Source organism: Eschscholzia californica, unplaced genomic scaffold (assembly GCF_041429995.1).
Source record: "Eschscholzia californica isolate CP2 unplaced genomic scaffold, dmEscCali1.0.p SCAF_2, whole genome shotgun sequence".
NCBI lineage: Eukaryota > Viridiplantae > Streptophyta > Magnoliopsida > Ranunculales > Papaveraceae > Eschscholzia > Eschscholzia californica.
This window is the reverse complement of record NW_028238309.1, coordinates 9121666-9147403: the sequence shown is the minus strand read 5'-3', so window position 1 is coordinate 9147403 and position 25738 is coordinate 9121666. Positions and strand designations below refer to the sequence as shown.

The window sequence follows — 25738 nt, the reverse complement described above, 5'->3', positions numbered from 1 at the left end:
TTTATCATGTATAACCATCATACACTTATTTATTAATATTAGGTCTCTATTTTAACAGCAAAAAAGGCAACATGTCCTGCTCGTTTAGAGCAACAAGTTGCTCTGTCTCTAGGGTTCCAAAGCCGTATAAATTTAACTGAAAACTTTCCCCAAAATCCGAGATGCTTACAACTATTTAACAAAAATTCAAGCATGTTGATAAAAAAAAACTTACCATCTTGATTTAGGTTTAAATGAGAAATTACTTCTTTCTTTGTGAAGGTCTTTCAACCCTGAGTGCTTTCGGTTTACTTGATTTTGTCATCTTTAACAATGTTCTTCTCACATTTTCTCTCATTTAAGAGTTGGTAACTAGAGAAGAACAAAACGAAACAACCAATCCAGGATTTATGGAAGGGTCTTATAAGATTTTGGGCTTCTAAAGGAGCCTCGTCCTTTTTCTCTTAACACATTCTTATCTTGGTCTGCGAGTCTCAGACTGAGCAGTCCAAAACCACCAGCAGCGTGAGGATGTCCGGACTTGTCTGAGTCCGCGTTGTTCAAACCCAACACGAGAGGGTCGTCTGAATGTCTTCGGACTACCCCAAACCCTGGAGGCACTATGAGTGATGGAAGCCGAAGAGTAAAAAAGGAGGGGCACCTGTAGCCCCACCGACAATATGAGGAGATTCAGACTTAGAGCATCTCCAATGCAAAACTCATAAAAAACTCTATTCATCCTATGTGCCAAGTTCCAATTGAGATTCTCACTCCTAAGTCCTTAATAGAGATCCTCAATTTTTTTTTATCTCCAATGCATAACTCTAAGCTTATCTTATTTACTTATGTGGCATAGTTATTTTTGTCAATAAATAATTAGTTATTTTAGAAAATATAGAAGACTCGATTTCTATTAGTTGAAAATCAAATATTGATGAGTTAGACAATTAGAGATATCTCAAGAGGATGAGATATCTCTATTCCACCCTCGACACGTCATCTTAGAGATGCAAATAGAGTGTTGCATTGGAGAGGAATTTTAAGAAAAAACTCTAAAAATCCTAGGTGGCACTCAGAGTTTCTAAGATTGAGTGTTGCATTGGAGGTGCTCTTAGAGCATCTCCAATGCAAAACTCAAAAAAATCTCTATTCATCCTATGTGTCAAGTTCCAATTGAGATTCTCACTCTTAGGTGGCATTAATAGAGATCCTCAATTTTTTGTGTCTCCAATGCAAAACTCTAAACTTATCTTATTTACTTACGTGTCATAGTTATTTTTGTAAATAAATAATTAGCTATTTTAGAAAATATAGAAGACTCGATTTCTATTGGTTGAAAATAAAATATTGATGAGATGGACAATTAGAGATATCTCAAGAGGACACTCTAGAAATAGAGTGTCTTCTTGAGATATCTCTATTTGACGCTCGACACGTCATCTTAGAGATGCAAATAGAGTGTTGCATTGGAGATGGTTTTTAAGAAAAAACTCTAAAAATCTTAAGTGATACTCGGAGTTTCTAAGATTGAGTGTTGCATTGGAGATGCTCTTAGTCTGAGTCCGCGTTGTTCAAGCCCAAAGGCGCTATGAGTGAGGGAAGCCAAAGAGTAAAAAAGGAGGACTGGAAGACCTTTTTTTCATGACAAGAAAGGAAATAAATCCCACATGTAAATTCTCTTTAGAGAGCATGAATTGGTGCCATGAAAGAACTGTCTTCTTCTCCCCTCTCCCTCATTTATAATTAAACAGGCAGGTGAAATTCCAGATCAATTGTTTCTTTTCCTGAAGATCAACCCTTCCCACATTCCCATTTCTGCAAGGGTTGGTTTGTTTTCTCTTTTACATTTTTATTTTATTTGTACGAATTACAGTTAAAATTAGGTTTAATTCTCTCATCTTCTCTTTGCTCAGAAACTAGGGTAATTCTTTTTTTCTTCTGAAAGATCTTCATTTTTATTGATTCAATTTGTAAGTTAGAAGGGTAATTTTTTTAGGGTTCTTGTCTTGGTGTGATTGATGGGGCGGCTTTTCATAGAAACCTTACCTGGTCCCAAGATCTTCAAATGTAGATGTTGCAAAGTTGATTCAGCTTCTCATGATGATATCCTTTCAAAGGATTTTCATGGTCGTTATGGAAGAGCTTATCTTTTCAAAAATGTGTAAGTTTCCTCTATTTTTGTTTTCTTATCAAATTTTCTCCTTACCCTTTTCATGACTAACTTAAAATTTGAAACATTGTTTTCTCATGGGATTTTTGTTTTCCTTGTGTGCTGCATTTTGTTCATCATCTTCGTATTTATATTAGATAGATCATTATATTTAGTTTGTAGTTCTTCTTAGGCTTGATCTGATATTAGGGTTTCTGACTTCAATTTTGGGTGATTCATTAAATTAAGCTCTGCTTAGGATCATCTTATATTTCTGAAGTAATTTTGATTTCATGGATTGGGAAGAACACATTCGTCTTCCATGCTTTCATATACGATAACACTATGTTGTAGTTCAATCGTTTGATTCTTGGCATGGGCTCCACCCGAAAGGCCTCGCAAAGAACAAAACTCCGTACCTGTGGGCTTGGACAATATCGATAACAACTAAGGTTTGTGGCGTCACAAGTGGTATCAGAGCCGAGGACGGCTCTTGAGGGTGGGGGATTATGATAGTCACACATAGCTCGCGAGAGTGTCGGAAGTCTAGGCTATAGGTGTACGGTCAAGTTTAGCAAGTGTCGAGGCCTTTTGGGTAGGCTCGTGGAGCCTTCGCCAAGAACAAAACCCTGTACCTGTGGGCTTGGGCCTAAGGTGTCTAAAGCGGGGGAAATATCGGTGCTAAGGTGAGGGGCGACACAATTGAACTTCGTGAAGTGGCAATTGCATCTATTGATATGGTAGTCATGCCCATTTGACATACTTGTTGCAAACTTCAGTAAATTGTACATATTTAAGCAACTGTTGTTAATAGCAAACGAAGTTAATAAGATGTTCGATCAATAGGACTCCATTTGTTTTGAGGCCTATAATGGTTATTTTATGTTAATGCTAGGTAGGAATAAATAACATAAGGTTGTACAAAGAATACAAATATGCTTCGGGTTCTATAGTCTCATATTGGCCCTTTAGTTCCATCTCTAAGAGATATTAAACAAGTTATGTTGTTCCATTGTCGTACATTTTCCTTCTTATAACTCGTAAGAAAATCCGACTTTGTGGTCAAGTGACAACGTCTTAAGTGGATGAACTATATTATTTGTTTGATTATAAATAAGTAATTTATCACAATTTTTTGTTCTTCTGGTTATATTTTAGGGTGAACGTTTCCCTTGGGCCTGATGAAGATCGAGAACTAATGAGTGGATTGCATATAGTTAACGATGTTTATTGCAGCTCTTGCCAACAAATATTGGGTTGGAGATATGTAAGTTACGTTCTTTGTTTTCTTATATGCATGAAATATTTTATCAAGAACTACCTCATATTATAGAAGCTGGGGAAAACGAGTTATTGCTAGTACCATTATTGTTCATAAATACGATGGATTGAAGTCTTGAACCAGACCCCCATAGTCTTTATTACATGAAACTTTCATAAAACGTTTAACCTATATTTTTCGTGTTTTGAGGTTTGAAATGTGGTAACCTATATATTGGTTCACCGAATCATCAGATCACGTTATCTCACTTCTATTATCTATCATTTTTAGTGAAATGGTCGCGACAGTTCTTTTCTTTTTTTTGCGATTCTCGGCGGATTTAGTGGCCCTTAATCGTGATATATCATTTCTTTCATCCCCATGTTAGGAGGTTAAACCTAGGTTCTTTCAGGCCAGCTGTGGTGTATCATGCATATATGATGCAACTTGCATCACTAAATGAATATTTCATATAAAGAAGTTTGGAGTTGTCATATCAAGATTAACATTTCCTATGCAATATTCAATACATTATAGTCGTTAACCTTCCTTTTGAACTGTTGTCTCGACAATCTTCACTTTGTGAACATCAATGATTGATTAGTTATTGCCATTTGTATTTTGCCATCTAATTGTATGCCGTCTTTGTTTAAACATACCAGGAGAAGGCTTATGAAGAGAGCCAGAAGTTCAAAGAAGGAAAATACATTCTTGAGAAACAGAGGATAATTAAAGAGGGTTGGTGATTCTAACAGAAGTACCTTCCCACCATTTGCCAAGTCATAGCCTATATTGTATCAATCTAGTTGACACCAAACACATTTCATGTAGATAAAACTGTTATATTTCTTCGTATAGTCATCCTTATACCATTGATTGGGGGATTTCTTTTGGTATCGTCATATCATTGATCTGCGGGAAGCTGTAAAAGCCTGCTTAGGGTCCATTCAGTCGGGCCTTTCCTGTCACGGAGTCAAGCTACCTCTACATCTTCACCGATTGAACTACATTTGATTTTTATTTGGTAAAAGGTTGTTTAAGAACTACCATTAACATCATTCAGGGCAGATTGTAGGATGTAATTCTCAGCTGTAATGACAAGGCCACGCCCTTTTTGGACGTGGTCGATCGCTTATGTTTCTTTTGTTTTCTATTTTTCTTGTTGTGTCTGCACTTGTGTTTGTTTATAAGGTATGGTTCTTCAGGATGAACGAACCTATCTCAAATAGAAACTAGTGTTTTTTTTTCAATTTTGAGTTGATATCTGATCGAACACCCATTGCATAAGGGCTGACCTAAAGGAAAGAAAGCGAGGGAGAAGCTAGTCGAGATGACTCCATCACTATAGATAGGACGGTGAAGAGGATTCTTTGCTGTTAACTAGGAAAGAGAGAAAGAAGAGGCAATGCAAATAATGTATGTTATGTTGTCTCACTCATGTCCCTAACACGTCGGAAACCCTAATCTAAAATAACTATTGTATACCTAACCAAAACAAAATAACTATTGTATACCTAACCAAAACAAATTACACTCCGGGCTATTCAAATTTAGAGAGGACTCTTGGCAAGTCACTCAAACTTGAATCTACTTCGATATACACATCAGCCAGAACTTTTCTGATTAACAAAGGAACCTGGATATTCAAGTGCCGGGAAATGATAACTATTAGAAGTTCAAGGAGCTATGAAATAGCACAGACTTTTATGTAATTCAGTCGTCGAAGGGTTCAGAAAGTACTGACTTCTAACAGTAATTTTATTCAGTAAGGTTTACCAATCGGAAACTAGACCGACGGGCAATGAAAACAGAAAGCTGAGAAAAGAAATACTGATTCACCAAACGACTTATGAAACGACAAGGGAGGTAAATCACTTGAGACGTCAGCAATTTGTGATCTTGTACCATAAGTATACCTTATGAACAATGTATGGGTATAGGAGATTCAACATTTTGAGCAAGACTGAAAGAGTATATGGTGGTTCATGACCATCGTCATCATAAAGTATGATGTCACAAGAAAGTTAAAAAATCAAGATGCCTACTGGTAAAAAGGTGGAGGGTATAATGAGAGTAAACCAAGGCCTCCAGGATTTTGCCTACCATGAGTACCAGAAGCAATCTGTGCTTCAAAGGAATAGACATCTGACCTAGATGAGTTTGGGTTTCCACCAATATTTGGGTAATCTTGGATACTTCTGAAACCTGTTTGAGCAACAGCTGGGTTTAGGTACTCCGGAGCCGACGGAAAAGCACCAGCTAATCCGTAGTGGGTGGATGATCTCAAATATGGAGCTACTTGGCCCGGTAAGTTGCCCATGGACGGCAGATAATTCTGTGAGCTGGAAGCAGCAGAAGTGGTTATTGTGTTAGTGTTTAAGGCCGGTCTAACATGCTTCTTTCTGTTCTGCTGTTGATGTTGATCTGACCTAGAGGTGATCACTGCTTCTGCCGCACGTTTTCTGTTTTTCTTTTCTCTCTCTAATTGTTCAATGCGTTTAAGAAGACTCTCCTGTGGATACTGAGATTCAAGTTTGTAATCTTCGATGCACTTGATTACTACTTTTAGAGAACCAATTTCCTTGGCATTCGCATCATTCTGTGGCAAGGTTAACATGTTAATATAGAACCAGGCAACAAATGTTGTTAAACTCAAAATGGAGAAAGGGAAAAAATTAGAATTAAGCTAAACTTCGTACCTGTGCTTGGAGTGAGTTATTTCCTTTTCGCAGGATTTCATCAACAATCTTCTTTGTTTCCTGCAAGTGTGCTTTTAGGAGGGGTACCGGAGGATACTTGTCTACAAGTTTGAATTCATATATGAATTTAACTGCGTCAAGATGCTTGTTCTGACTAGTGAGCTTTCCAATAAAGTCTGAAATAAGTAAACAAGAAGTTAGTACACCCTGAACTACTGCCAAGCACAGAGCATCTGATCTTTTAGTTATATTTCACCTATCAGGTGTAGTGATTAACCAAATCAGTTCAGTAAGTGAAGTGGAGTTCTCCGAGTGATTGGTTAATTATAATTCCCAAAAAGAGATGGGTCGAAGAACATTAATCATTGCATTTTATAGAGTAAGGTAAAATTTGAGATGTTTGTTTTTTTTACATCTTGTGCATACTTGCACGTCATCAAGTGACCATTTTTTGTGTACAATGTTACAACGATCGATCCAAACGTAATAATAGTGACGAGCAGACTTGAGCATGAGTTCAGATATACCTGGAGCTTCAGTCTGCTCGACTTCAGTAAAAGTAAAAAAACTCCTTTTTAATCAGTGAAATAATGTACCAAGTTACTTGTTCGTACTTGGGTGGATTCGGTCACGACTCAATGAGTCACTTGGATATAGGATGGCTTGAAGGCTCGGTCAAGGATCGACTCGGCCAACAAACCCCGAATCGTGGGACACTCGTGCCCGATGGGCATGGACAGGTCTATAATCTCAACCTTAGAGATGAGTTTGGAGGTGTAATCTTAGCCATTGAAGATAAAATTGGGAGGTATCACCTCACATTTCAAAGATAAGTGTGGGAGATGTAATCTCAACCCTTGGAGATAAATATGAAAGATGTAATCTTGGCCATTGAGGAGGAAGTTATATTCTAAAAAAAGATACACTCTTCCCTGAATATATAGATAACTGGGAGTCAGATGAGATGTCTGTTAGATCCACATTATAAATGAGCTTATAGAGCTGAACTCTATATACAACGCATTTCCCACATTAGAAGCAACTATAAGATATCGAACTCAATATACATGTCATCAAGCAATGTTGCTACCAAGGAATACGTATATTTGACAACACGGGTTAGGAAATAAAAAGGAAAAATATAACGAACGGCTTTAACTTGAGATAATTAAAGAAATAAACACTCGGAGTCCAGAATTGGATCCTACCAACATATATAGCAACAACCCATTTACATATTAACTGATATAACGTATAAACCAATTGGCGTGCAACCATGGCTACCATGACAAGATATGGGTCTTCCACACACCACGTCATCAATTGCTTCGAAAGAAAGTGCCGATATATTATTTTAAATTCCTCGTTACCTATCGGATATCATTTTTCTATTACTGCAAAATATTATTAATTCAAAAGTCTTTGTAGATACGCTATCTTATAAGTTATAATTGATCTATTACCAATTACCCTCAATTCTAAATCCGGAGATTTGCATCAATAACGAAATGAAGCAAGACATAAGCACAATTCATAAACATATGATAATCACATAACCTTAATCCAAATAAAGTAGAGAAGTTGTAAAGACTTACCAGGAATTTTGTCCATCAAACCTAGCAACTTAAACCAATCAAATGCTTGTTTTCGTCGAACAACAGAAACAAGTAGATCAAGAAGTTCATTAACATCGAATTCGGAAGCCAAACTATAAGTAGCTAAAAGTTGTAGAAAAGCAAAGCTTTCTAATGAACTTCCACTACTAAGTTTTGATTTCCATTCAAAAGCCATTCCTTTAGCTTCTTCTCTCACTAAAGGACTAATTTTTGGACAAGTAGAAATAAGAATTTCTAATAACATATTACAAGTTCTTCTACTAGCTCCAACTTCACCACCTCTAACATCTTTAGGTTCTTTAGGGTAAAAAACTTTCATTGAATCTAAAATCAACTTAGCTGGATCAATAGCAAATTTAAAAGCAATTGGAATTTCATCACGAATTGATGGATATTGTTTACGATGATCCATAACGTATGAAAGGAAATGAATTCCATCCATTTTAATACACAGTGATTTCAAATCGTTAAAAGTTTTCGATTCTACTACTACTACCTCATTAGGTTTCGATCCGGATTTGATCAATGGTTGTTTGTTTGATTGATTTTCTCTCTCTAGAAGTTCCTTGAAACGTTCTTCAATTGATTTCTGGGTTGAATTGAAGTGATTCTCAATGTCTTCCCAATTAAGGTTGAAAGAGGATAGAAAAGATGAGTGAGATTTGAGATTTTGAAATGCTTTGTGAAGGTTTTCCTTTTTCGATTCGGTGGCTTTCAGAGCAGAAGAAATTGAATCCATTGGTGAATTTGGTTCTAATGAGATTGATTTCGTTGAATTCATCTTCAAGAACACAAAAGAGCAACTTCAAAGTTCAAACCCTAGGTAGGGGCCGCTAGGGTATGTTTGGGGCACGGTAAATTGATGTGATAACTAGAAACGGCAATTGCCTCGTCAGGGCTAGGGTATTGTCATATCTGTATCCAAATCCTATAAAGATTTATTAGAGTGAAGTTCGAAAAGAAATTATTATAATGAAAATTGGAAAAGATATTTAATAGAGAGGGAGAAAGATAGGCTTTTTTTTTTTTTTTTTTTTTTTTGTTAAGAGGAGAAAGATAGGCTTTGAAAGAGAAACATGACTTTGTTTTAATGATCATCAATGGGTCGCACGTTAAACTTAACAACACTTGTAAAACTTATATGATTTTTGTTAGTCAATAAATCTAACTCAAACAAATAGTAGCCCCTGAGCATAACCTATCGCCTTAAATTGTTTGTGGTCCTTTCGCAAATTAACTTTATATTTTTCTTTTGAGTTTTTTTTTTTTTTTTTAATATAAACTACAAAGGCATTGATACATCGATACGATGTGATAAACACGATAACTGCCGAATTACTACTGCCCTTGCCTAACGAAATTAAATGACCTAAAACTTACAGAAACTACTTTATTTATACCCCAAGTTCAATATTTCCGAATTTTCACTTCCACGAGATCAAACCTGCGACCTCTGCATTGCAGAGTAGATGCACCAACTGAGCTACCAGTTATTGGCCTTTTGAGAGTTATTAGTTGGGTTGTTGAAAATAATGTTGGACAATCAAAAGGGTTAAATTGTGAGTTGGTTATATTTCGGGTCTAAATAGGAATTAACCTTCCAAAATGCTATCACACATCTCAGAGTTGAAAAAGTGGAGGGGTGCCTCTATAGGCGCCTCAGCAATTAATGCAGGCGCCTATAGAGGCACCCAAAGTGGAGTCGGTAGCTAAATCCTGGACGGCTGGACCAGTCTGTTTATACTTCGCAGACGCGTCCCTCTTTCTCTCTCTCTCTCTCTCTCTCTCTCCTTCTCACTCCGATTTGGCAACGAAACCCTAATTCTTTTCAATTCCAGTTTCTAAATTTCTGATTTTTAGAAACCTCATCCCTAAATCTTATTTTAATTCCTTAGTCTCATATCCAATTCACAATCTTTCTTGCCCTAACCCTAAACTTTCAGTGGAATTTTCTGGTTTTAGAAATCATGCTTCTATCACCAGGTCATTCTCCTCGTAACATCTCATCTCCATCACCATCATTAACATCTGAGAAAACCCTAAAACATCCCAATGAATCTTCAGGATCTTCCAAAAGACTTAAAAAACAGAAGAATCATGTTCTTGATGAAGATACTTATGTTGCAGCAATTGAAAAGATCGTCGAAAGGGATTTCTTCCCTGATATTCCAAAGCTCCGTGACCGTCTCGATTGGCTTGAAGCCGTTCGAACCGGCGATCCTGTTCTAATCAAAGATGCTCAGTTAAAGATCTTGGAACGTCGGTGTGGAAAAATCTCGAGTTCTGATGTTGGAGGTAAGACTCAAACCCCTAGATCGAATTCGCGTTTATTTTCTCTTTCTACTCCATTCGAGTTAGATAAAACCCCTAGTATTCAACAACAAAAGGTATCTGAAATTGGGGATTTGGGTGATGATTCAATTGATGTTTCGTTGTCGCTTGATGAGTTTTTAAGACGTTATACTAGTGAAGATAATGAAAGTTTTTCGAAAATCATGGAGAAAGTTAATAGGAAAAGGAAGGAGAGATTTGGGTATTTAACAGAAGGGGAAAAGGGGGGAATTGAAACCCTAGAAAGTGAGAAACTTGATAGGATTACTGATGGGTATGGAACTTCTGATCAACCTCCTAGTACATTAGATGGGTGGAAATATACTGCAAAGAATCTGTTGATGTATAATCCTTCTGATAATGGGGAATTATCATTAACTGAAACTGAAAGGAATGAGAGGATCATGGGTTTAACTAAGGAAATTAGTCGAACAAATACTCGATTTCATGGAAAACTAATGGATTCTATGCCAAAAGAGGAAGATACAATTGCAGTTCTATATACTCCTGTTGCAGGAGGAACACCTGTCCCTATGCCATATCCGAACCGTGAGGCTGAGAAAGCTAGAAGATATGATTTAGAAGATCTGAGAAAAACCCCTAATCCATTTTATGTTGAATCTGCTAAGAAATCCGATAATGGGTATAACTATGTTAAGACACCTTCTCCTGCTCCGGGTGTTGATGAATCACCATTTATTACGTGGGGAGAGATTGAAGGTACACCATTAAGATTGGAAGCTGAGGATACGCCAGTTGGGATTGGAGGAAATGGAAATGGACCTCATTTTAGTATTCCGAATCCGCCTTCAAGAGATATCAAAGCTCATTCTTTATCAAGAGAAGCTGCTCGAAAATTGAGGGAAAGATCGAAGATGTTTCAAAAACCACCATTGCCATCACCATCTAGAGGAGGAAGTGCTAGTCCAAGTGTTAGAACACTTTCTCATGCTGCCCAGAAGTTTGTGAGGAATGCTATTGCTAGGTCTTCTTCATCTGTAGATGAATCGCTTCGAGCGAGTTATCGTGGTTCAAGTCCAGCTGCTGTCACTCCAAAATCAGGGAGAAGTTTGACAAGGTTTGGGAGGGATTCTAGCTTGGGTTCAAGGTCACCTTCTGTGGGAGATGGTTCTAACCCTCCTTGGTGATTGGGTTCCTCATTTTGAACTAGAAATTAAGAACTTTCGCTTTTAAGATATGATTCTATCTCAAGCTCTGGATTTTAGCATTGTCTTGTTTCTGAAGTTTGAGCTTGTTTATCTGTAACTGTCATAGATTTCATATAATATGTCGAAGTAAACGTACTCGTTTTGTCATTTGTCGTCTGTGGGATCTAATGTTATTTTTCAAGTGAAGTTTTTATATGAGCTTAAGCTGTGGGAAGAAACTTGTGTCCACTACATCGATTATGCAACTAGAAATAGAACTGTAGTTGTTACTGAATCTTTTTTTTTCTCGTGCAAGTATTGCACCCTGATTGAGATGATCTCACTATTGTTTTGAATGCTACTAATTATTTTATGTCGAACTCTGGTTGAGATGGTGATGTTACCATTTGATGCCTTATGTCATTTTTGGTTGAACTCTGATCAAGATGGTGCCTCCCTCTCTTTGATGCTATCGAGTGGACTCTTTTAACAAAAAATAAGTCAAGAAAATATGCTTGGACAAGCCACCAGAGGACTCGAGGAATAGGTTCTTATTTAGAGACTGCATGGATAAGTTTGTACTAAATGGTTAATTCCAAATTTATTGAGAAATTATGAATCAAAAAGCTATTCCTATCATTCTATTATAACAAAAATTATACAATCCAATTTAAAACTTTTTGTTCTTAAAGCTTTATACAATTATGAAACTAATATACAAAACCTTTTTGTGTTAAAGAAAATTGAAAAATTTTAGGTGGATATAGTCCTTTCAAGTCATTTTCGTTTATTTGATTCTCTTTTTGGTTTTCGTGGAGCTAGGGTTGTAATCTATCTAAAGATGATATGGGAGAAACATCCAACCCCAGAACCAAACCCACTGGTACCTGCATGACTCTGTTCAAAATTGTATGTGAATTGTTTGGGCATCCTAATAAGTCACTGGGCCACTGGGGGCATAAAGACTTGGATTGAATTTTACTCCCTTTATCGTCTTCACCTTCACCACTATAACTTCCGTCTACCACCGTCACCATTTCTGAAACCACCATTCGACTCTGAAACCACCATTCGACAACCGAGTACCGCTGCCACGCCCTCTCTCTCTCTCTCTCTCTCTCATCGTGGTGGATAGAAATGGTTGCGCACTTGTGCTGGTTAAAGTTGTGACAGTGGAGTTGAGATAAAGATGGATATTAATGTTCTCCGGAAACCTGATGTCCTAAAGGTGCTACCTTTTTTAATGTGGTTCCGATAATCACATTCTATTCCAAGATGCAAAACGTGGCTAGTTGTAGTTGTACGTGCCTTTAGTTTTCGCTGGGCTGTTATATTGGTAGACTAAAATCAATCGTAGTTTACTTCAGGCAAACCGTAGGTTTAACTTCTATCCATATTCAAACTAGAAAACATGTTATTACACATAAAAGTTCTCCATTTTATTCCTAGATACAATCTGATTGTTTTAACATTCATCAGCTTTTCATAAATATACAAACAGATTACGCTAAAATCAAACTCATGGACCATTAGTAAAACGAAACAGAAAGACAAAGAAACATAAGCCTAAACAATATAGATAGCTTCAAACAATAATCAAACCAACTAACAATCTAATGGATTTATTGGTTCAACAGATAGATCAGACTGAACCTTTTGAGAATCATGGGTAATCGTTGTAGACTCGATTACTACCTGACTATCAACATAATGCTGTCGACAAACGGGTTTGTAAACGTCAGCCCCAGCAATCAATTCGGTCTGTTTCTCGTCTGTCTTCCTTAAGGTAAAGAAAGCCCTTTTACCACAGAGCTCACATCGAGCCGTTAACTTAGTTACAGTGTCAGCTAGTGGTACAACATCAAGTACTGAACCAAATCTTCTTCTGTCAATATAACAAATGGTATCAACCATTAAAAGTCTAAAATTGTAGAAACAAATGTTTCAATATATAAGAATTTAAGAGAAGATAGATCATAATAAGAATGAGTGGGGCACCTCAAGTAATCACCATCCAAACCAGCGACAATTACAGTTTTTCCATCAACATCAGCTGCTTTACAACAGAAGTCATAAAGATCTTCGAAGAATTGTGCTTCGTCAATCCCAATTACATCCAACTGCAGCCATTGTTAAATCTTTATTAGTACAAATTTCTTTATTTGTCAAAATCATGAAGATGGTGGCTACCTATACACCACAAAATGCTCTTTAGCTTCAAGTTTCATCACAATCAACATTGTTGCAAAGTGAAAACGGAAGTTTCATCACAAGATGGTGGCTACCCATACCTTGTTATAATCTTCAGCTCCAAGTTTCATCTCCAATGATGATAAATCTGGCATAGCCCAACACGGCAATTTCGCCCCATCATGGGTCACAATAGAATCCAACCCATATCTTGTATCCTTGTCCGATTTGATTACAGCTACTTTTCTGAATTACAAAGGATGATATATTTAGGGTTTAATTTTACACAAATGAGAATTCAATTTCTAGTATGTGGGTTTGATTTCTAAATCAAAATTGACTAGTAATAAGAACTCATTCTACTCGGATGAAACTTCAATTTTGTGCAAAATCTAGGGTTTTTAGATCCTACAAAATGAATCCTGTCTATTTCCATAGATCTAACAGAAACCAGACAATTGGGTATCAAATTAAGTGATAATTACAGCCAATCGTATAAGATAACGTAAAGAACAAAAAGATCAAACCTTCCATTATCGCTCTCAGAACGCATCCGGCGAAGTAAAGCAGTGGTTTTCCCAGCAAACATAGGGCCAATGATGACATGAATCTCACCGGTAGATGATCGAGAAGCCTCCATTTGAGAGATAAAGATAAGGGTATTTTTCTTCGACAGAGAGAAATCTAGGGTTTTCTTTTTACAGAATTTGGAGTGAGGATCGATTAGTGGAAGAGATAGTAGAGGAGGGAGGAAAAGGGTTGTGGAGAAAAAAAGGGTTTAATCGTGGAAATAATAAAGTAAGAGAAAGCTTGCTGTGTACTGAACACGTTTCAATTTTTTATTTGAAAATTTTCAAGTTTGGGAGGGAAAGAGAGAGTGCGAGGGGGCTTTTTTGGAGGGAATATTTTTAGAGAGAGAAAGTGATAATCTTGCTGTATACAGTTGCACATCTTTGGGCTGGTGGGCTGACTCTCCAAAAGATGGGGCCTGTAAATTTTCCTTGGTAAATTCTAAAGGCTTCCTCCATTTTTGGTTGAAGGCCCTCCTTGGATGCCATCGACGTCGAATAGTTGTTGTGGTTGTCCCGCCTTTCCCCGTGCAAATGACGATTCTATTGACTCAAGCAGCTATAGAACCTCTGTTGGAGCATTAGTATGTAAGATTGTCAGACCTTTCTTGAGCAGTGAAATATCTACTCTGTCGGAGTTGAGGACATCCTTCAAGGCTACCTTCCGTCCTTGCCAGTTTTCCAATGGTTGGTCCAGACCTAAACCAATGAATTTTCCCAGTCGATAATACCTACAGAAAGTAGTCATTGAAGAGTTTGAAGAAGATGAATGGTCTTCAAATTCTGAGTTGTTGGAATGTATAGGCAATTTGGGTTTGAAGAACCAATATGATGATCTCGTTCGGCTATTGATTGGGTTGGGGCAGATGACGGTTGAGTGTCCCATGCATTAGTTATCGGTTTATGGACTATCTTTCTCGAGTGTGCCCCGTCTCAAATTGTTTAAAACTAGCTTCATCTTTAGCCAACCCTTGCGTTCCTTTCCGGCCGAAAACAAATTAACTTTTTCTATTATCCCCTTCTTCTACCATGTGAGCCCAAATTTATTCTCCTCAATTGTTCTCCATGCTTTTCCATAAGTACAAGCTATTTCCATCTCTAAATTTGTTTATTTTTCCACCTAAGTCTGTATTCCTTCTATCTTTTGCCATCTTGGTCATGAAGGTGCATAAGCTTTCAATGCCTATCCCGGTAATACTCTTTCTTCGAGATATGGTACCGACTGTTCTTTAGGTGAATTGTTTTGTTTTCAATAGTTACCGATGTTCCTTCCATGATGGCTAGCCGGCTAGCAGAAACTACCAACCTCCGTTCTAAGTCACTCAGCAACGTTTCACTCAGCCCTGAGACTGGTTGAAATGTTATTTGAGTTACTAGAAAGAGGATAGTCCGGTTGTTACGGATTCTCTTTCCTGAGATGAGGTTTCAAGTCAACTAAAGAAACTATACCAAGAACAGTTTCTGTACAATGACCTTATATGGTTAGGTTTCTTGTGGTCTCACAAAGAGCTTCCTGTTTCACCGGGGTGCCGCCGGAGAAAAACATGTGTCAGATATTCTCTTTCCTCTGTCCTCACCACAATTTCTCTCTCTCACACAAAACTTTTTTGTTTGGCGAAACAGACTCTTCGTGGGAAAACCTTCCATCAGAAGACAAAGCCTTTTCACGCGAAAATTGCGATAGGTCCCATGGTGAATATTAAACTAAAGACATATAGGCATATATTCCAAGGTTTCAAAAATAAACCACTGTCCCTTTTTCTTTTGAGTAATTACTAATCAACCTAGCCTTACAAAGAGGCCAATTTGTCTCCCACTTGGTTCTACTTTATTGGATTCTCTAAAACCCAAAGCCACCACAAGAACTACACAAAATATTAAACTAATTATCCATCTTTACCTAACCAAGTTAAAATAAAACTACACAAACTTATTCATGATCTTTTGTCAAAGCAAAATACCACAATTCAAGCACAAAAGTTCGTATATACCATCCATTTGCTGCACAAAGTTCATATAGAAAGTTTCCCCAACTCAACGGGAGCGTACGGTCAGAAGCTTTCGCATACCCATTTGACAAACATTGAAAGACGTCTGAACCAAAAAAACCACTTTTATTACTCTGTACCACATGAGATCATCACTAACAATAACTAGAAAGAGCAAGAGGTTTCCCATTTCTCTTTTGATAAAGAAGTCAAAATAAAAAAATAAATCTTCATAAAGAAGCTCGAAAAAGAATAAAAAAAAAGCATATCACTTTAGAATTCTTTGAGGAAAATAAAAGAATATCTGAAGATAGGCTCATCATGATGTTCATCTTTCTAGATTGTCAAATATCACATTTGGAAGACATATATGAAGCAATTTTGAAATGATTCTAGTTATGTAAAAGTAAAGAAAATTCTTTAGTACTATACAAGAAAAACCGAAGAAGGGATGAGTTTTGATTAGATTATCGTACTGTTAAGGATCTGTGAATTGATCAAAGCCTCTAATCTGGTAACAATGACTGAAATTCAGAAGCTCGGAGATCTTCAATGGGCTTTGGAAGTAATTAATTCGGAAAGCGAAAACCTGCATAGTATCTCCTTCTACCTTTGTCAACCGATGACTGGTTGTTATAAAGAAACGGAAAATTCCATCAACATAAACATGGAGACAAACAAAGAAAATCTCAAGTTCTTTTCTCAATTTTTAATGGTAATTGGATCAGCAAAGAGTACCCAAAAATCCCTGATGAATTTGGCGTTCGAAAGAGTTGAATGGGAAGTAGAACAAGTGAGAAATCTCCGAGTATTACTTCAGAAAGACATGAACGTGAAACAAGTAGTGTTTCAGAGAAATGTATTTAGAACAGAATGCCTGTGGGAGTTGTCGGAAATATTGAAAAGAAAATCAGGAATAAGAGAAATCATATTCTCTGAATCTGGTATCGGGTCATCTGGAGTTGGGCTCCTTGCATCTGCGTTGAAGGAGAATGATAGCTTGGAAGAGTTTCAAATATGGGATGACGTTATCGGTATAAAAGGATCAGAAGAACTATCCAGAATGATTGAGGTAAACTCGAAATTGAAACTGTTAATAATACTTGATTCAAATCCGATCACAGCGACTCCCCTTATCTCAGCAGTTTTAGCAAGGAATCGAGCTATGGAACTTCATATATGGAGTCGAGAAAATGGTGAAAAAAACTCGAAGGTGGTTGAATTTGTACCTGAAAACAGCTCATTACGAATTTACAGGCTCAACAGTTCAGGTTCTTGCAGGGTTGCCTGTGCCTTGGGATGGAATTCAACGGTTAGATCACTTGACATGTCAGGAGTTCGGCTGAAGGCTCGTTGGGCCAAGGAGTTCAAAGGAGTTTTAGAACAGAATAGAACTCTGAAGGAGGTTAATTTATCCAAAACCTGCTTAAAAGACAAGGCAATTGTGTATATAGCGGCCGGATTATTCAAGAATCAGGTTTTAGAAAGCTTGTATGTTGATGGAAACTGGTTTGGTGGAGTAGGATTAGAGCATTTACTTTGTCCACTCACTAGGTTTTCCGCCCTGCAGAACCAAGCAAACACAACACTAAAGTCACTAACATTTGGAGGAGGAAGAACAAAGATTGGAAGAGACGGGATCTCAGCCATCTTACAGATGCTGGTAACGAATCAGAGCCTCGTTCGGTTAGGAATATATGATGATGAAAGCTTGCGACAAGACGATTATGGTAGAATCTTCAGAAGCTTGGAGAAAAATGCAACTTTGCGATACTTGTCTTTCAAGGGTTGTAAAGGGGTTCAAGGAGATCGTCTTTTGCAGATTATAATGGAAACATTACAGGTTAATCCTTGGATTGAAGACATTGATCTTAGCCGAACACCTTTGCATAGTGCGGGAAAGACTGAGGAGATTTATCAGAAGCTAGGCCAGAATGGGAAGATCGAAGCAGAAACCGATTTGCTAAAGGATCTTCCATTGACAACTCCCAAGAGTTGCAGAGTCTTCTTGTGTGGACAAGAATTTGCAGGTAAGGTTACAGAATTGTTAAACTCGAAAGAAATATAAGAAGTTAGTGATTACGAAACATAAAGTATATCAAACTTCATTTTGCAGGTAAGACTACATTATCCAACTCCATATCACAGAACTTCTCACCTTCGAAAGTTCCATATTTGGATCATGTTAAAACTCTAGTTAACCCAGTAGAACAAGCTGTTAGAACAGAAGGGATAAATATCAAAACGGTCAGAGACGATGACACAAAGATCTCAATCTGGGATCTTGCGGGTCAGCATGAATTCTATGCCATTCATGATCTTATGTTTCCAGGGCATGGAAGTGCATGTTTCTTCCTCATCATATCCAGTTTCTACAAGAAACCTCACAATAAAGAGCTGAAAAACTCGTCAGAGATTGAAGAAGACCTCCTATACTGGCTCAGGTTTATTGTCTCAAACTCAAGAAGAGCGGGATCACAGTCGTTCCTACCAAATGTGACTATTGTCCTCACACACTTCGATAAAATAACACAACCATCAGAGAATTTGCAGCTAACAATTCACTTAATTCAGAGACTACGAGAGAGGTTCCAAGGGTTTATTGACTTCTATCCAACTGTCTTCACAGTTGATGGGAGATCATCAGGATCAGTTACTAAACTCACCCATCATATTCGAAAGACCAGTAAGACAATACTCCAAAGAGTTCCACGAGTTTATGAACTGTGCAACGACCTAATACAAGTTCTATCTGAATGGAGATCAGCAAACCGTTACAAGCCAGCAATGAAGTGGAAGGAGTTTTGTGAATTGTGCCAAGTCAAGGTTCCGGAGTTGAGAATTCGATCTAGGCGCGATAATCTTCAAAAGGTGGAGATAAGAAGGCGGGCTATAGCAAATTCACTTCATCATATAGGCGAAGTGATATTTTTCGATGATTTAGGATTTCTGATCTTAGACTGTGAGTGGTTCTGCACGGATGTGCTTAGCCAGATAGTTAAACTAGAGTTTCGGAACCAAAAACTACTGGAGAAGAACGGATTTATGAGAAAGACAGAACTGGAGAAAATTCTCAGAAGGAGTTTACAGAGTCAGATTCCAGGGATGGGTTCGAAGGTTTTTGAGAATTTGGATGCGAGCGATCTTGTCAGGATGATGTTAAAAATGGAACTGTGTTATGAACAAGAACAAGGGGATCCAAATTCCTTGATTTTGATACCTTCTATTCTTCAAGAAGGAAGGGGAAAATCACAAAGATGGCAACTTTCAACGCCAGGCTGCATTTATACAGGACGGCATCTTGAATGTGATGATTCAAACCACATGTTCCTCACTCCAGGATTTTTCCCTAAGCTACAGGTACACACACACACACACACACACACACACACATATATATATATATATGATCCTATACTTCCTTCAAACAAGTACTAATATATGCAGGAAATCATGGAAATATGAAAGTCATATAATACGTAATTCGAGTTACAGAAATATACATGATTGAAGTTTCTAAATGCGCTATGTAACTAAAAGTAAGAACGAAGTATGAACAGCAAACTTGAAATATTTTGGTTTTGATGGCAACTGACAAGATTTACAACATTATCTCGGTCAAAAATCATTGTTTATTTTGATACGAACAATGAGGTCGACCACAATATGCAGAAAATAATTTAATTCATACCGATATAATTACATGAACTAGCTTCAGTGTGAAACATGATCAGTCGTCAAAACTATACTTAACAAGCTGATATGAAAATAGTATAGGAAAGCCAAAAAGTGAATTAGGTCGAAAAGATGGCGGGCAAGTATCAAACAAGGCATAATTTAGACACAAGTTCTTAATACATTGATTTCAATTGTTCTCTTGAAACACATTGACTCAAAATAGATCAAAAATTCAAAATACGGTTTAGAAAACAACAGATATAGTTTAGGTCTTACCTGAGTAAAAGAAAAGTCCCCCTCACATTGAACTCCTCTACTGACAAGCAAACTCGTCTCACCTTGTTTCTTTTTCAGGTGCATCTCCACAACAAAATCTTCAAGTCGCAAAATCAGCATTCTGCAACATACAACCTTGAGAAATATCTCATCTCCATAACTATGAATGGTATTAACGTCAGAGTAGAACTTGGGGGGCAGTCGGGTTACCATATTGATGTTCTTGCTTGTTCTAGTCAGAACCTCACCGAAACTCTTAAACTATTTCGGCAGCTCATAATTCCAACAATCCAGAGCCTCTGCCATGGTGTCACATTAACGGAATGTATCATCCGTCCAGAGTGCGTAAGAAATCTCACACCCCCAAGATACAGAAAAACCCAGTTTGTGCCTCTTCATCAACTAAAAGAAGCAATACTCTCAGTTCCAGCAGAGAGCATGTATGATTATCAGCACACTTGGAGTTCTGTATCCGATGCTGGTAGATCAATTTTACAGGCTGGGTGCGATTTTGCTCGAGACCTCTTGTCAGATGATGACTTTAGGGAAGTATTACATCGAAGATATAACGACCTCTACCACCTTGCAGTTGAACTGGCAGTCCCACTAGAAGATAACCCGGATGGGCCAAACCATACTTTAGTCACCCAAGATGAACACGATGGTACAATTGACCCAACCATCGATGGGATAGCAAAGGGAGTGGAAGCAGTTTTGCAGAGGCTAAAGATCATTGAACGAGAAATCAGAGACTTGAAGCAAGAAATCCAAGGTCTGAGATACTATGAGCACAGGCTGTTGACTGAGCTTCATCGAAAAGTTAACTACCTGATTACCTACAATGTGCAAATTGAAGAAAGAAAAGTACCCAACATGTTTTACTTCGTTCAGACAGACAACTATTCAAGGAAATTGGTGACAAACTTGATCCCAGGCATGCTGGCCCTCAGATTACACATGTTATGTGAATTCCGGCGAGAAATGCACGTTGTCCAAGATCAAATGGGGTGTGAAATGATGCAACTAGATAACATAACAGTTAGGAGTTTAGTTCCATATACAAAGAAGTTCATGAAACTATTAACATTTGCACTCAAGATAGGTGTACATGTTGTAGCTGGAATGGGAGAGATGATACCAGATTTGAGCAGGGCAGTTGTCCATCTTGTAGACTCCTCTATTATACATGGGGCAGCAGGGGGTTTAGCTGCCGGAGCCATTGGAGCTGCTGCAATTGGAAGCCGATATAGAAACAGAAACAGATCGCTAGGTGGAGATAATCCTAGAGATATTCAACAAGATCTGGGAGCAGCTCAGCAATGGCTTCTGGATTTCCTAAAGGATCAGAGATGCTCATCTGGGAAAGATATTGCGGAGAAGTTTGGATTGTGGAGAGTTAGATACAGAGATGATGGCCAAATTGCTTGGATTTGTAGGCGACATAGAGAACTAAGAGCAAATGAAATAGTTGAAGTCCCTGTTTAACAATACTAGGTGCTAAGAGCTGTTCTTCTCTACATGCATGATGTTCGATTTTCTCTTTTTGTTACCTTAAATTATGTCTTACTTCTTTTCATTAATCAAAACAATGATCAAAATTCTATGCTCAACTCGTAAAAACTGTTAATAAAAGACCCAAATATCTCATAAACGATGAGAATTGCTAGCTACGAATATTAGGTCAGAACGTAATTCATTATGAGAGTATAAGATGTTTATAAACATAAGCAAGGTCATGTATGAGACAAAAGTAACAGGTGAAGCGAGAAAAGCTAGAAAAAACTAGAAGACAAACAACACAAGATAGTAAGTCATCACATAAATATTACTGCAGTTTTATAGCACAAGATCATAAAACGTACACGTTACTGGTCCCCGACATCTAGAATACCCCAACACAAAAGGAAATACATCGTAACTTACTACTAACTAATAAGTTTCACAACATCTAATGTGTGGATTCTGGAATTATAAAGTCACCTGTTTATCATCTGAAACAGTCGGATAGAAGTTCAGAAGAAAGCTCTACTTCCATAAAACACTCTTGACCCAGTTGTCTTTGATGCTTCCAATTTCTTATCAGTGCTTGAGCTACCACTTCCCGAAACAGTTGTCCCATTATCCGTACTAACTGGGAGCTTCATCTTCGCCAACGACTCAGAAAATTGCTGCATGCTCTTCATATACATGTCGACAATATCCTGCTGCACCATAGTTTCCTGTGGCTCAATATTAACTGTGATAAGAGATTGAGCAGATGTGCTACTTGGGACGGCAGCAGAAGAATCACTTTCAACCTTTGAAGCATTTTCATTATCCTCTTTTGGGTTTGAAACCACGTCTTGATTTGGAGGTTTCGTAACTCCAGGACTGTCACAGAAGGATGAAGAACTAGCAGGAAGTGAAGCCGAAGGAGATCCATTAGTCGAAACACTACTTAATGGAGTTTCACGATATTGCGGAACTTCGATTGGATTAAAACTAGCCTTTGAGAAGCTTTCCACAACCTGAGTAGCTACATCTGAATCAACGTTATTACTGGTAATAGGAGAGCATAAACTTGCAGAACTTTGAGGATCCATATCAGTACATGGGATCCCAAAATACTCTGTAACCATCTGATCATTTTCATTCAAAATATTCGGATCGGGGAATTCAATCTTATCATAGTCACATGGAACCGAATCAGTTACTCCTGAATCCTGCGAAATTCTGGTTGAAGCCAAAGATGCTTGAGGATTGGAAATTGCCAAGACTTCTGGTGAATCTCCGCTGTATGAAAGCGATAGTTCAACAAACCCGGCCGGAGAATGGAAAAGATCGGTCGAGGATAGTGAAAATTCTTCTGATAGCTTTCCGTTCCCAACAAAGATGTCCGACAGAGGAACCAACGCAAACCCGAGTAGTTGATCTTCAAGATAATTTTTTACCCTGCTAAGCATCCATATTTCACATTTGAGAGACGACCCAAGATTCCTAACGTTGAGACTGAGAGTCTCGTTAAAGATCGGATTCTTCCCTCCTCCATTAATGATCTGAGTTGAGACAGTAGTTTCAGGATCACTAGTCAAGCAAAGCTTAGCATAAACATCTTGTTTTTGGTAGATACATATATTATGGATATCTCTAGCTTGGTGTACATAAACCTCAAGAATACCAACTCCATGTTCTTCCTCCCTCTGAACCACAGATTCCCCATAAAGATTATCGGAATCGCGAAAATCGTTACTGGATTTCTGCTTTTGAGACTCAGCAACAACAGAGGAGTTCTTCAGTGGAGATGCAACAAACTTATGAGAATCCATAGTAACAAAAGCAGTTAATGGAGATACCACCAACAAGAAAAGAAAAATTAAGCTTAAATTAAAAGGTCAGAACAAAATCAAAACCTAAATCAGAAACTGCTACTCAAACACCAGTAACAACAGACAAATTGAAACTAGTTACAAGACAGATAAAACCCTAGAGTTTAAGCTGACACAAACAAACATAAAATTCTCAAAACCCAGGATACAAAACCCTAAATTTAAGAACTTGCACCCACCAAGCTTAAATACAAACAAATCTTATTATCACTTATTAACAAAGAAATAAAAGAGAATCCTATAAAGAACCCACTTTTTCTTGAAGAAACACAGTTATAGACCAACAATTAGTATTCAAGGTACATAGAAATGAAAAATAGCAAAAGAAAGAGGAAAGTAAGATAACCCTAACCCAGTTTTATTGACAGAATTCTAAGTGGAACCCATTAAAATTGGATGGTTAAATCAACTAACAGTTAAAGCAGAAAGAAGAAAAGTGAAACAAGGAATTGACAATACTCTTGTCTTTAATCTCTATAACTTCAGCTTTGTCACAAAAGTCAAAATTACTGTGGAGTTGGTGGTAGATTTTTCAACCATTTGATTTGTGTATTTTGTAATACCCAATTGCTAATTGTTGAATGGTGAATTATACCTTCAAATCTAAGATTAGGGTTTTTTATTATTATAATCTAGTTCTTCTAGATTTGTGGATATTGTCAAAGAGAAAAGGAATTTTGTTCAAAATTTAGTGTCCTATCCACTGACCCAAGGATATTACTATTTTATTGGAAGCACATAAGAACAACACCTATTCAGAATGAAATGGGTATGAAGCTCTCTTTATATTCCACCATTTTTTTATGATCTTTTTTTTTTGGGGAGGTTTTATTCATAATCCTTGAAGATTAACATCATAGATTCAAGAAAAACTCCACCAAAATTGATAAATTGGTTTCAAATCAATCCAATTTGGTTTAACTTCAGCTTGAATATGATTCACAATCATAGGTCTAATCGGGAAAAAAAAAAAAATCTGACGAGCACACTAGACTCACACCTAATATGAGCTCGAACTCATTAAATCACGGTTCAAAAAAAAATCTATCAACTATATGTTATTGTTCTTTTTTGGAAATTATGATATTATTCGTCATGATCTCTTTTAAAATAGAGTTTGAAACAGACCATTTGAAATAGACAAATAATGGCGGAAAAATGAGTGAAAAACCCAAAAATCTAGACCCTAATAAGAAAGAAACCCACTCAAAAATAATAATGTCAAAAAAATCTATTTTTTGAAAATTTTTCAAAATGTTCACAATATATGTAATTATGTTGTTAACAAGACAACATATTTTTTTCATAATTCCATTTTTACCCTTATATGTTGACAACATATATCATTGTGTTGTTATAAAATGTTGACAATATCTGTAATAATGTCCCGACTTATTATAAAATGTTGACGTCATATATAATGTTCTTAACAACATATATAATGTATTAGTCAAAATATTATTTGTTCGTTACGGATTTGTTAAATACAAAGGATAATATGCATAACATTTTAATTTTTGTAAAGGACAAATAAATAAATGCTTTAGTCTTTATATTTATGTCGAAGGCAAAACAAAAAATGCCGAAACCATTTATTTTTTCGCAAGACAAATCGAAAAATGTTGTAACCAAAATGTTTGTGTTAGTTTGTCTATGTAAAATGCAAAAGAAAAAAATGCGAAATATTTTGGCAAAACAATGTCTAAGCAAGAACGAATTTGTTCAAAAATTTACAAATTGTTGAGACAAACTAAGATTTGTTCAGAAATTTACAAAATTGTCGAGAGCAAACCAAAGATTGTTCAGAAATGTTCAAAATTGTTTTTGACGTTGATTTGGGCGGAAAATTTCATTTTGGAGGGTAAAATTGTATTTTTACCTACTGGGTTTTTTCCTCATTATTATTTAGTATTGGGCCTGATTCTCTTTAACTTCCCCATTTTGGGCCTTATAATTACCGGCCCAATAATGGCTATATTTACATAGTTTGGACCGACCGACCGACCAAAGTTTAAAAAAAAACTAACAACTGGAGTTCGAGCAAAGGAAAAAATGTTTAGCGAACTGTTGGCCTCCATAGTTGGTAGGGTTCAGATGTTTGATGAAATCACGAGCGTAAACAGGAGTCTAGGTCATCCTCTTTGCCTAGCTCGGATCAAATAATCTATTTGAGTAGCTTATATGGACAAATCCCTCTCTACACAAATCCTTGGTCCAACAGCTCACACCCACCAAGACTCCCTTCACGACTGCAAAAACCAAACTTCATTGGTACCAAACTGGAAGAGCTCGTGAAGTACAAGGAAGTGAAAAGACCAAGATACGCCTTGTCTTATTCGCCATGCATACGAGGCGGTGTACAAGGAAGTGACATGGGCAGGTCGTTTATCATTTTTCTTTTTTCTCAGAAGTAATTTATGGACTATCGGAGTCTCTGCACCCGATTCACAATTTTTTTGGTCATTGATTGGTTTCGTATGTAATCTTTT

At 37.1% G+C, this 25738-nt stretch overlaps 6 protein-coding genes across 7 annotated transcripts; 3 read left to right on the top strand and 3 right to left on the bottom strand.

Moving 5' to 3' along the window:
- The first annotated feature begins 1567 nt into the window (after positions 1 to 1567).
- LOC147555995 (putative yippee-like protein Os10g0369500) lies at positions 1568 to 4639 on the top strand. The gene is made up of 4 exons (XM_086663713.1): positions 1568 to 1802; positions 1976 to 2140; positions 3287 to 3395; positions 4052 to 4639. The coding sequence occupies exons 2-4, from the start codon at positions 1998 to 2000 to the stop codon at positions 4133 to 4135; spliced, it is 336 nt and encodes a 111-aa protein (XP_086519839.1). The 5' UTR covers positions 1568 to 1802; positions 1976 to 1997; the 3' UTR covers positions 4136 to 4639.
- A 566-nt stretch (positions 4640 to 5205) lies between these two features.
- On the bottom strand, positions 5206 to 8815 carry LOC147555994 (truncated FRIGIDA-like protein 1). Its single transcript, XM_086663712.1, has 3 exons — positions 7684 to 8815; positions 6089 to 6264; positions 5206 to 5988 (listed from the first exon to the last, which is right to left on the bottom strand). The coding sequence occupies exons 1-3, from the start codon at positions 8483 to 8485 to the stop codon at positions 5431 to 5433; spliced, it is 1536 nt and encodes a 511-aa protein (XP_086519838.1). The 5' UTR covers positions 8486 to 8815; the 3' UTR covers positions 5206 to 5430.
- Positions 8816 to 9314: 499 nt separating this feature from the next.
- On the top strand, positions 9315 to 11422 carry LOC147555993 (DGCR14-like protein). Its single transcript, XM_086663711.1, has 2 exons — positions 9315 to 9346; positions 9407 to 11422. The coding sequence occupies exon 2, from the start codon at positions 9672 to 9674 to the stop codon at positions 11181 to 11183; it is 1512 nt and encodes a 503-aa protein (XP_086519837.1). The 5' UTR covers positions 9315 to 9346; positions 9407 to 9671; the 3' UTR covers positions 11184 to 11422.
- Positions 11423 to 12600: 1178 nt separating this feature from the next.
- LOC147555992 (thymidine kinase-like) lies at positions 12601 to 15654 on the bottom strand. The gene is made up of 4 exons (XM_086663710.1): positions 13901 to 15654; positions 13475 to 13619; positions 13182 to 13303; positions 12601 to 13068 (listed from the first exon to the last, which is right to left on the bottom strand). Exons 1-4 carry the CDS (start codon positions 14011 to 14013, stop codon positions 12789 to 12791), a joined length of 660 nt encoding a protein of 219 aa, XP_086519836.1. The 5' UTR covers positions 14014 to 15654; the 3' UTR covers positions 12601 to 12788.
- Positions 15655 to 15791: 137 nt separating this feature from the next.
- TRN1 (tornado 1) lies at positions 15792 to 21494 on the top strand. 2 transcript variants are annotated; one of them, XM_086663707.1, is made up of 3 exons: positions 15792 to 17960; positions 18047 to 19290; positions 19963 to 21494. In XM_086663707.1, exons 1-3 carry the CDS (start codon positions 16451 to 16453, stop codon positions 21367 to 21369), a joined length of 4161 nt encoding a protein of 1386 aa, XP_086519833.1. In that variant the 5' UTR covers positions 15792 to 16450; the 3' UTR covers positions 21370 to 21494. The 2 variants fall into 2 exon arrangements, with proteins under 2 accessions (XP_086519833.1, XP_086519834.1); XM_086663708.1 differs by having other exon boundaries at positions 16328 to 17965; positions 18052 to 19290.
- A 204-nt stretch (positions 21495 to 21698) lies between these two features.
- Positions 21699 to 23189, bottom strand: LOC147555990 (uncharacterized). The gene has a single exon (XM_086663709.1). It carries the CDS (start codon positions 23187 to 23189, stop codon positions 21897 to 21899), a length of 1293 nt encoding a protein of 430 aa, XP_086519835.1. The 3' UTR covers positions 21699 to 21896.
- Between the last annotated feature and the right edge of the window lie 2549 nt (positions 23190 to 25738).

What these genes read in the sequence shown, in the direction of transcription:
- TRN1 (XM_086663707.1), top strand. Translation starts at nt 16,451, where the DNA reads ATGACTGAAATTCAGAAGCTCGGAGATCTTCAATGGGCTTTGGAAGTA. An exon ending in GTGTGGACAAGAATTTGCAG is followed by an intron (nt 17,961 to 18,046) that starts GTAAGGTTACAG and finishes TTCATTTTGCAG; the next exon opens with GTAAGACTACATTATCCAAC. An exon ending in GATTTTTCCCTAAGCTACAG is followed by an intron (nt 19,291 to 19,962) that starts GTACACACACAC and finishes TTTCTTTTTCAG; the next exon opens with GTGCATCTCCACAACAAAAT.
- LOC147555995 (XM_086663713.1), top strand. Translation starts at nt 1,998, where the DNA reads ATGGGGCGGCTTTTCATAGAAACCTTACCTGGTCCCAAGATCTTCAAA. An exon ending in GCTTATCTTTTCAAAAATGT is followed by an intron (nt 2,141 to 3,286) that starts GTAAGTTTCCTC and finishes GTTATATTTTAG; the next exon opens with GGTGAACGTTTCCCTTGGGC. An exon ending in AAATATTGGGTTGGAGATAT is followed by an intron (nt 3,396 to 4,051) that starts GTAAGTTACGTT and finishes TAAACATACCAG; the next exon opens with GAGAAGGCTTATGAAGAGAG.
- LOC147555993 (XM_086663711.1), top strand. Translation starts at nt 9,672, where the DNA reads ATGCTTCTATCACCAGGTCATTCTCCTCGTAACATCTCATCTCCATCA.
- LOC147555994 (XM_086663712.1), bottom strand. Translation starts at nt 8,485, where the DNA reads ATGAATTCAACGAAATCAATCTCATTAGAACCAAATTCACCAATGGAT. An exon ending in TTTGATGGACAAAATTCCTG is followed by an intron (nt 6,265 to 7,683) that starts GTAAGTCTTTAC and finishes TACTTATTTCAG; the next exon opens with ACTTTATTGGAAAGCTCACT. An exon ending in ATAACTCACTCCAAGCACAG is followed by an intron (nt 5,989 to 6,088) that starts GTACGAAGTTTA and finishes ACCTTGCCACAG; the next exon opens with AATGATGCGAATGCCAAGGA.
- LOC147555992 (XM_086663710.1), bottom strand. Translation starts at nt 14,013, where the DNA reads ATGGAGGCTTCTCGATCATCTACCGGTGAGATTCATGTCATCATTGGC. An exon ending in TCTGAGAGCGATAATGGAAG is followed by an intron (nt 13,620 to 13,900) that starts GTTTGATCTTTT and finishes TTTGTAATTCAG; the next exon opens with AAAAGTAGCTGTAATCAAAT. An exon ending in GAGCTGAAGATTATAACAAG is followed by an intron (nt 13,304 to 13,474) that starts GTATGGGTAGCC and finishes CAATGGCTGCAG; the next exon opens with TTGGATGTAATTGGGATTGA.
- LOC147555990 (XM_086663709.1), bottom strand. Translation starts at nt 23,189, where the DNA reads ATGGATTCTCATAAGTTTGTTGCATCTCCACTGAAGAACTCCTCTGTT.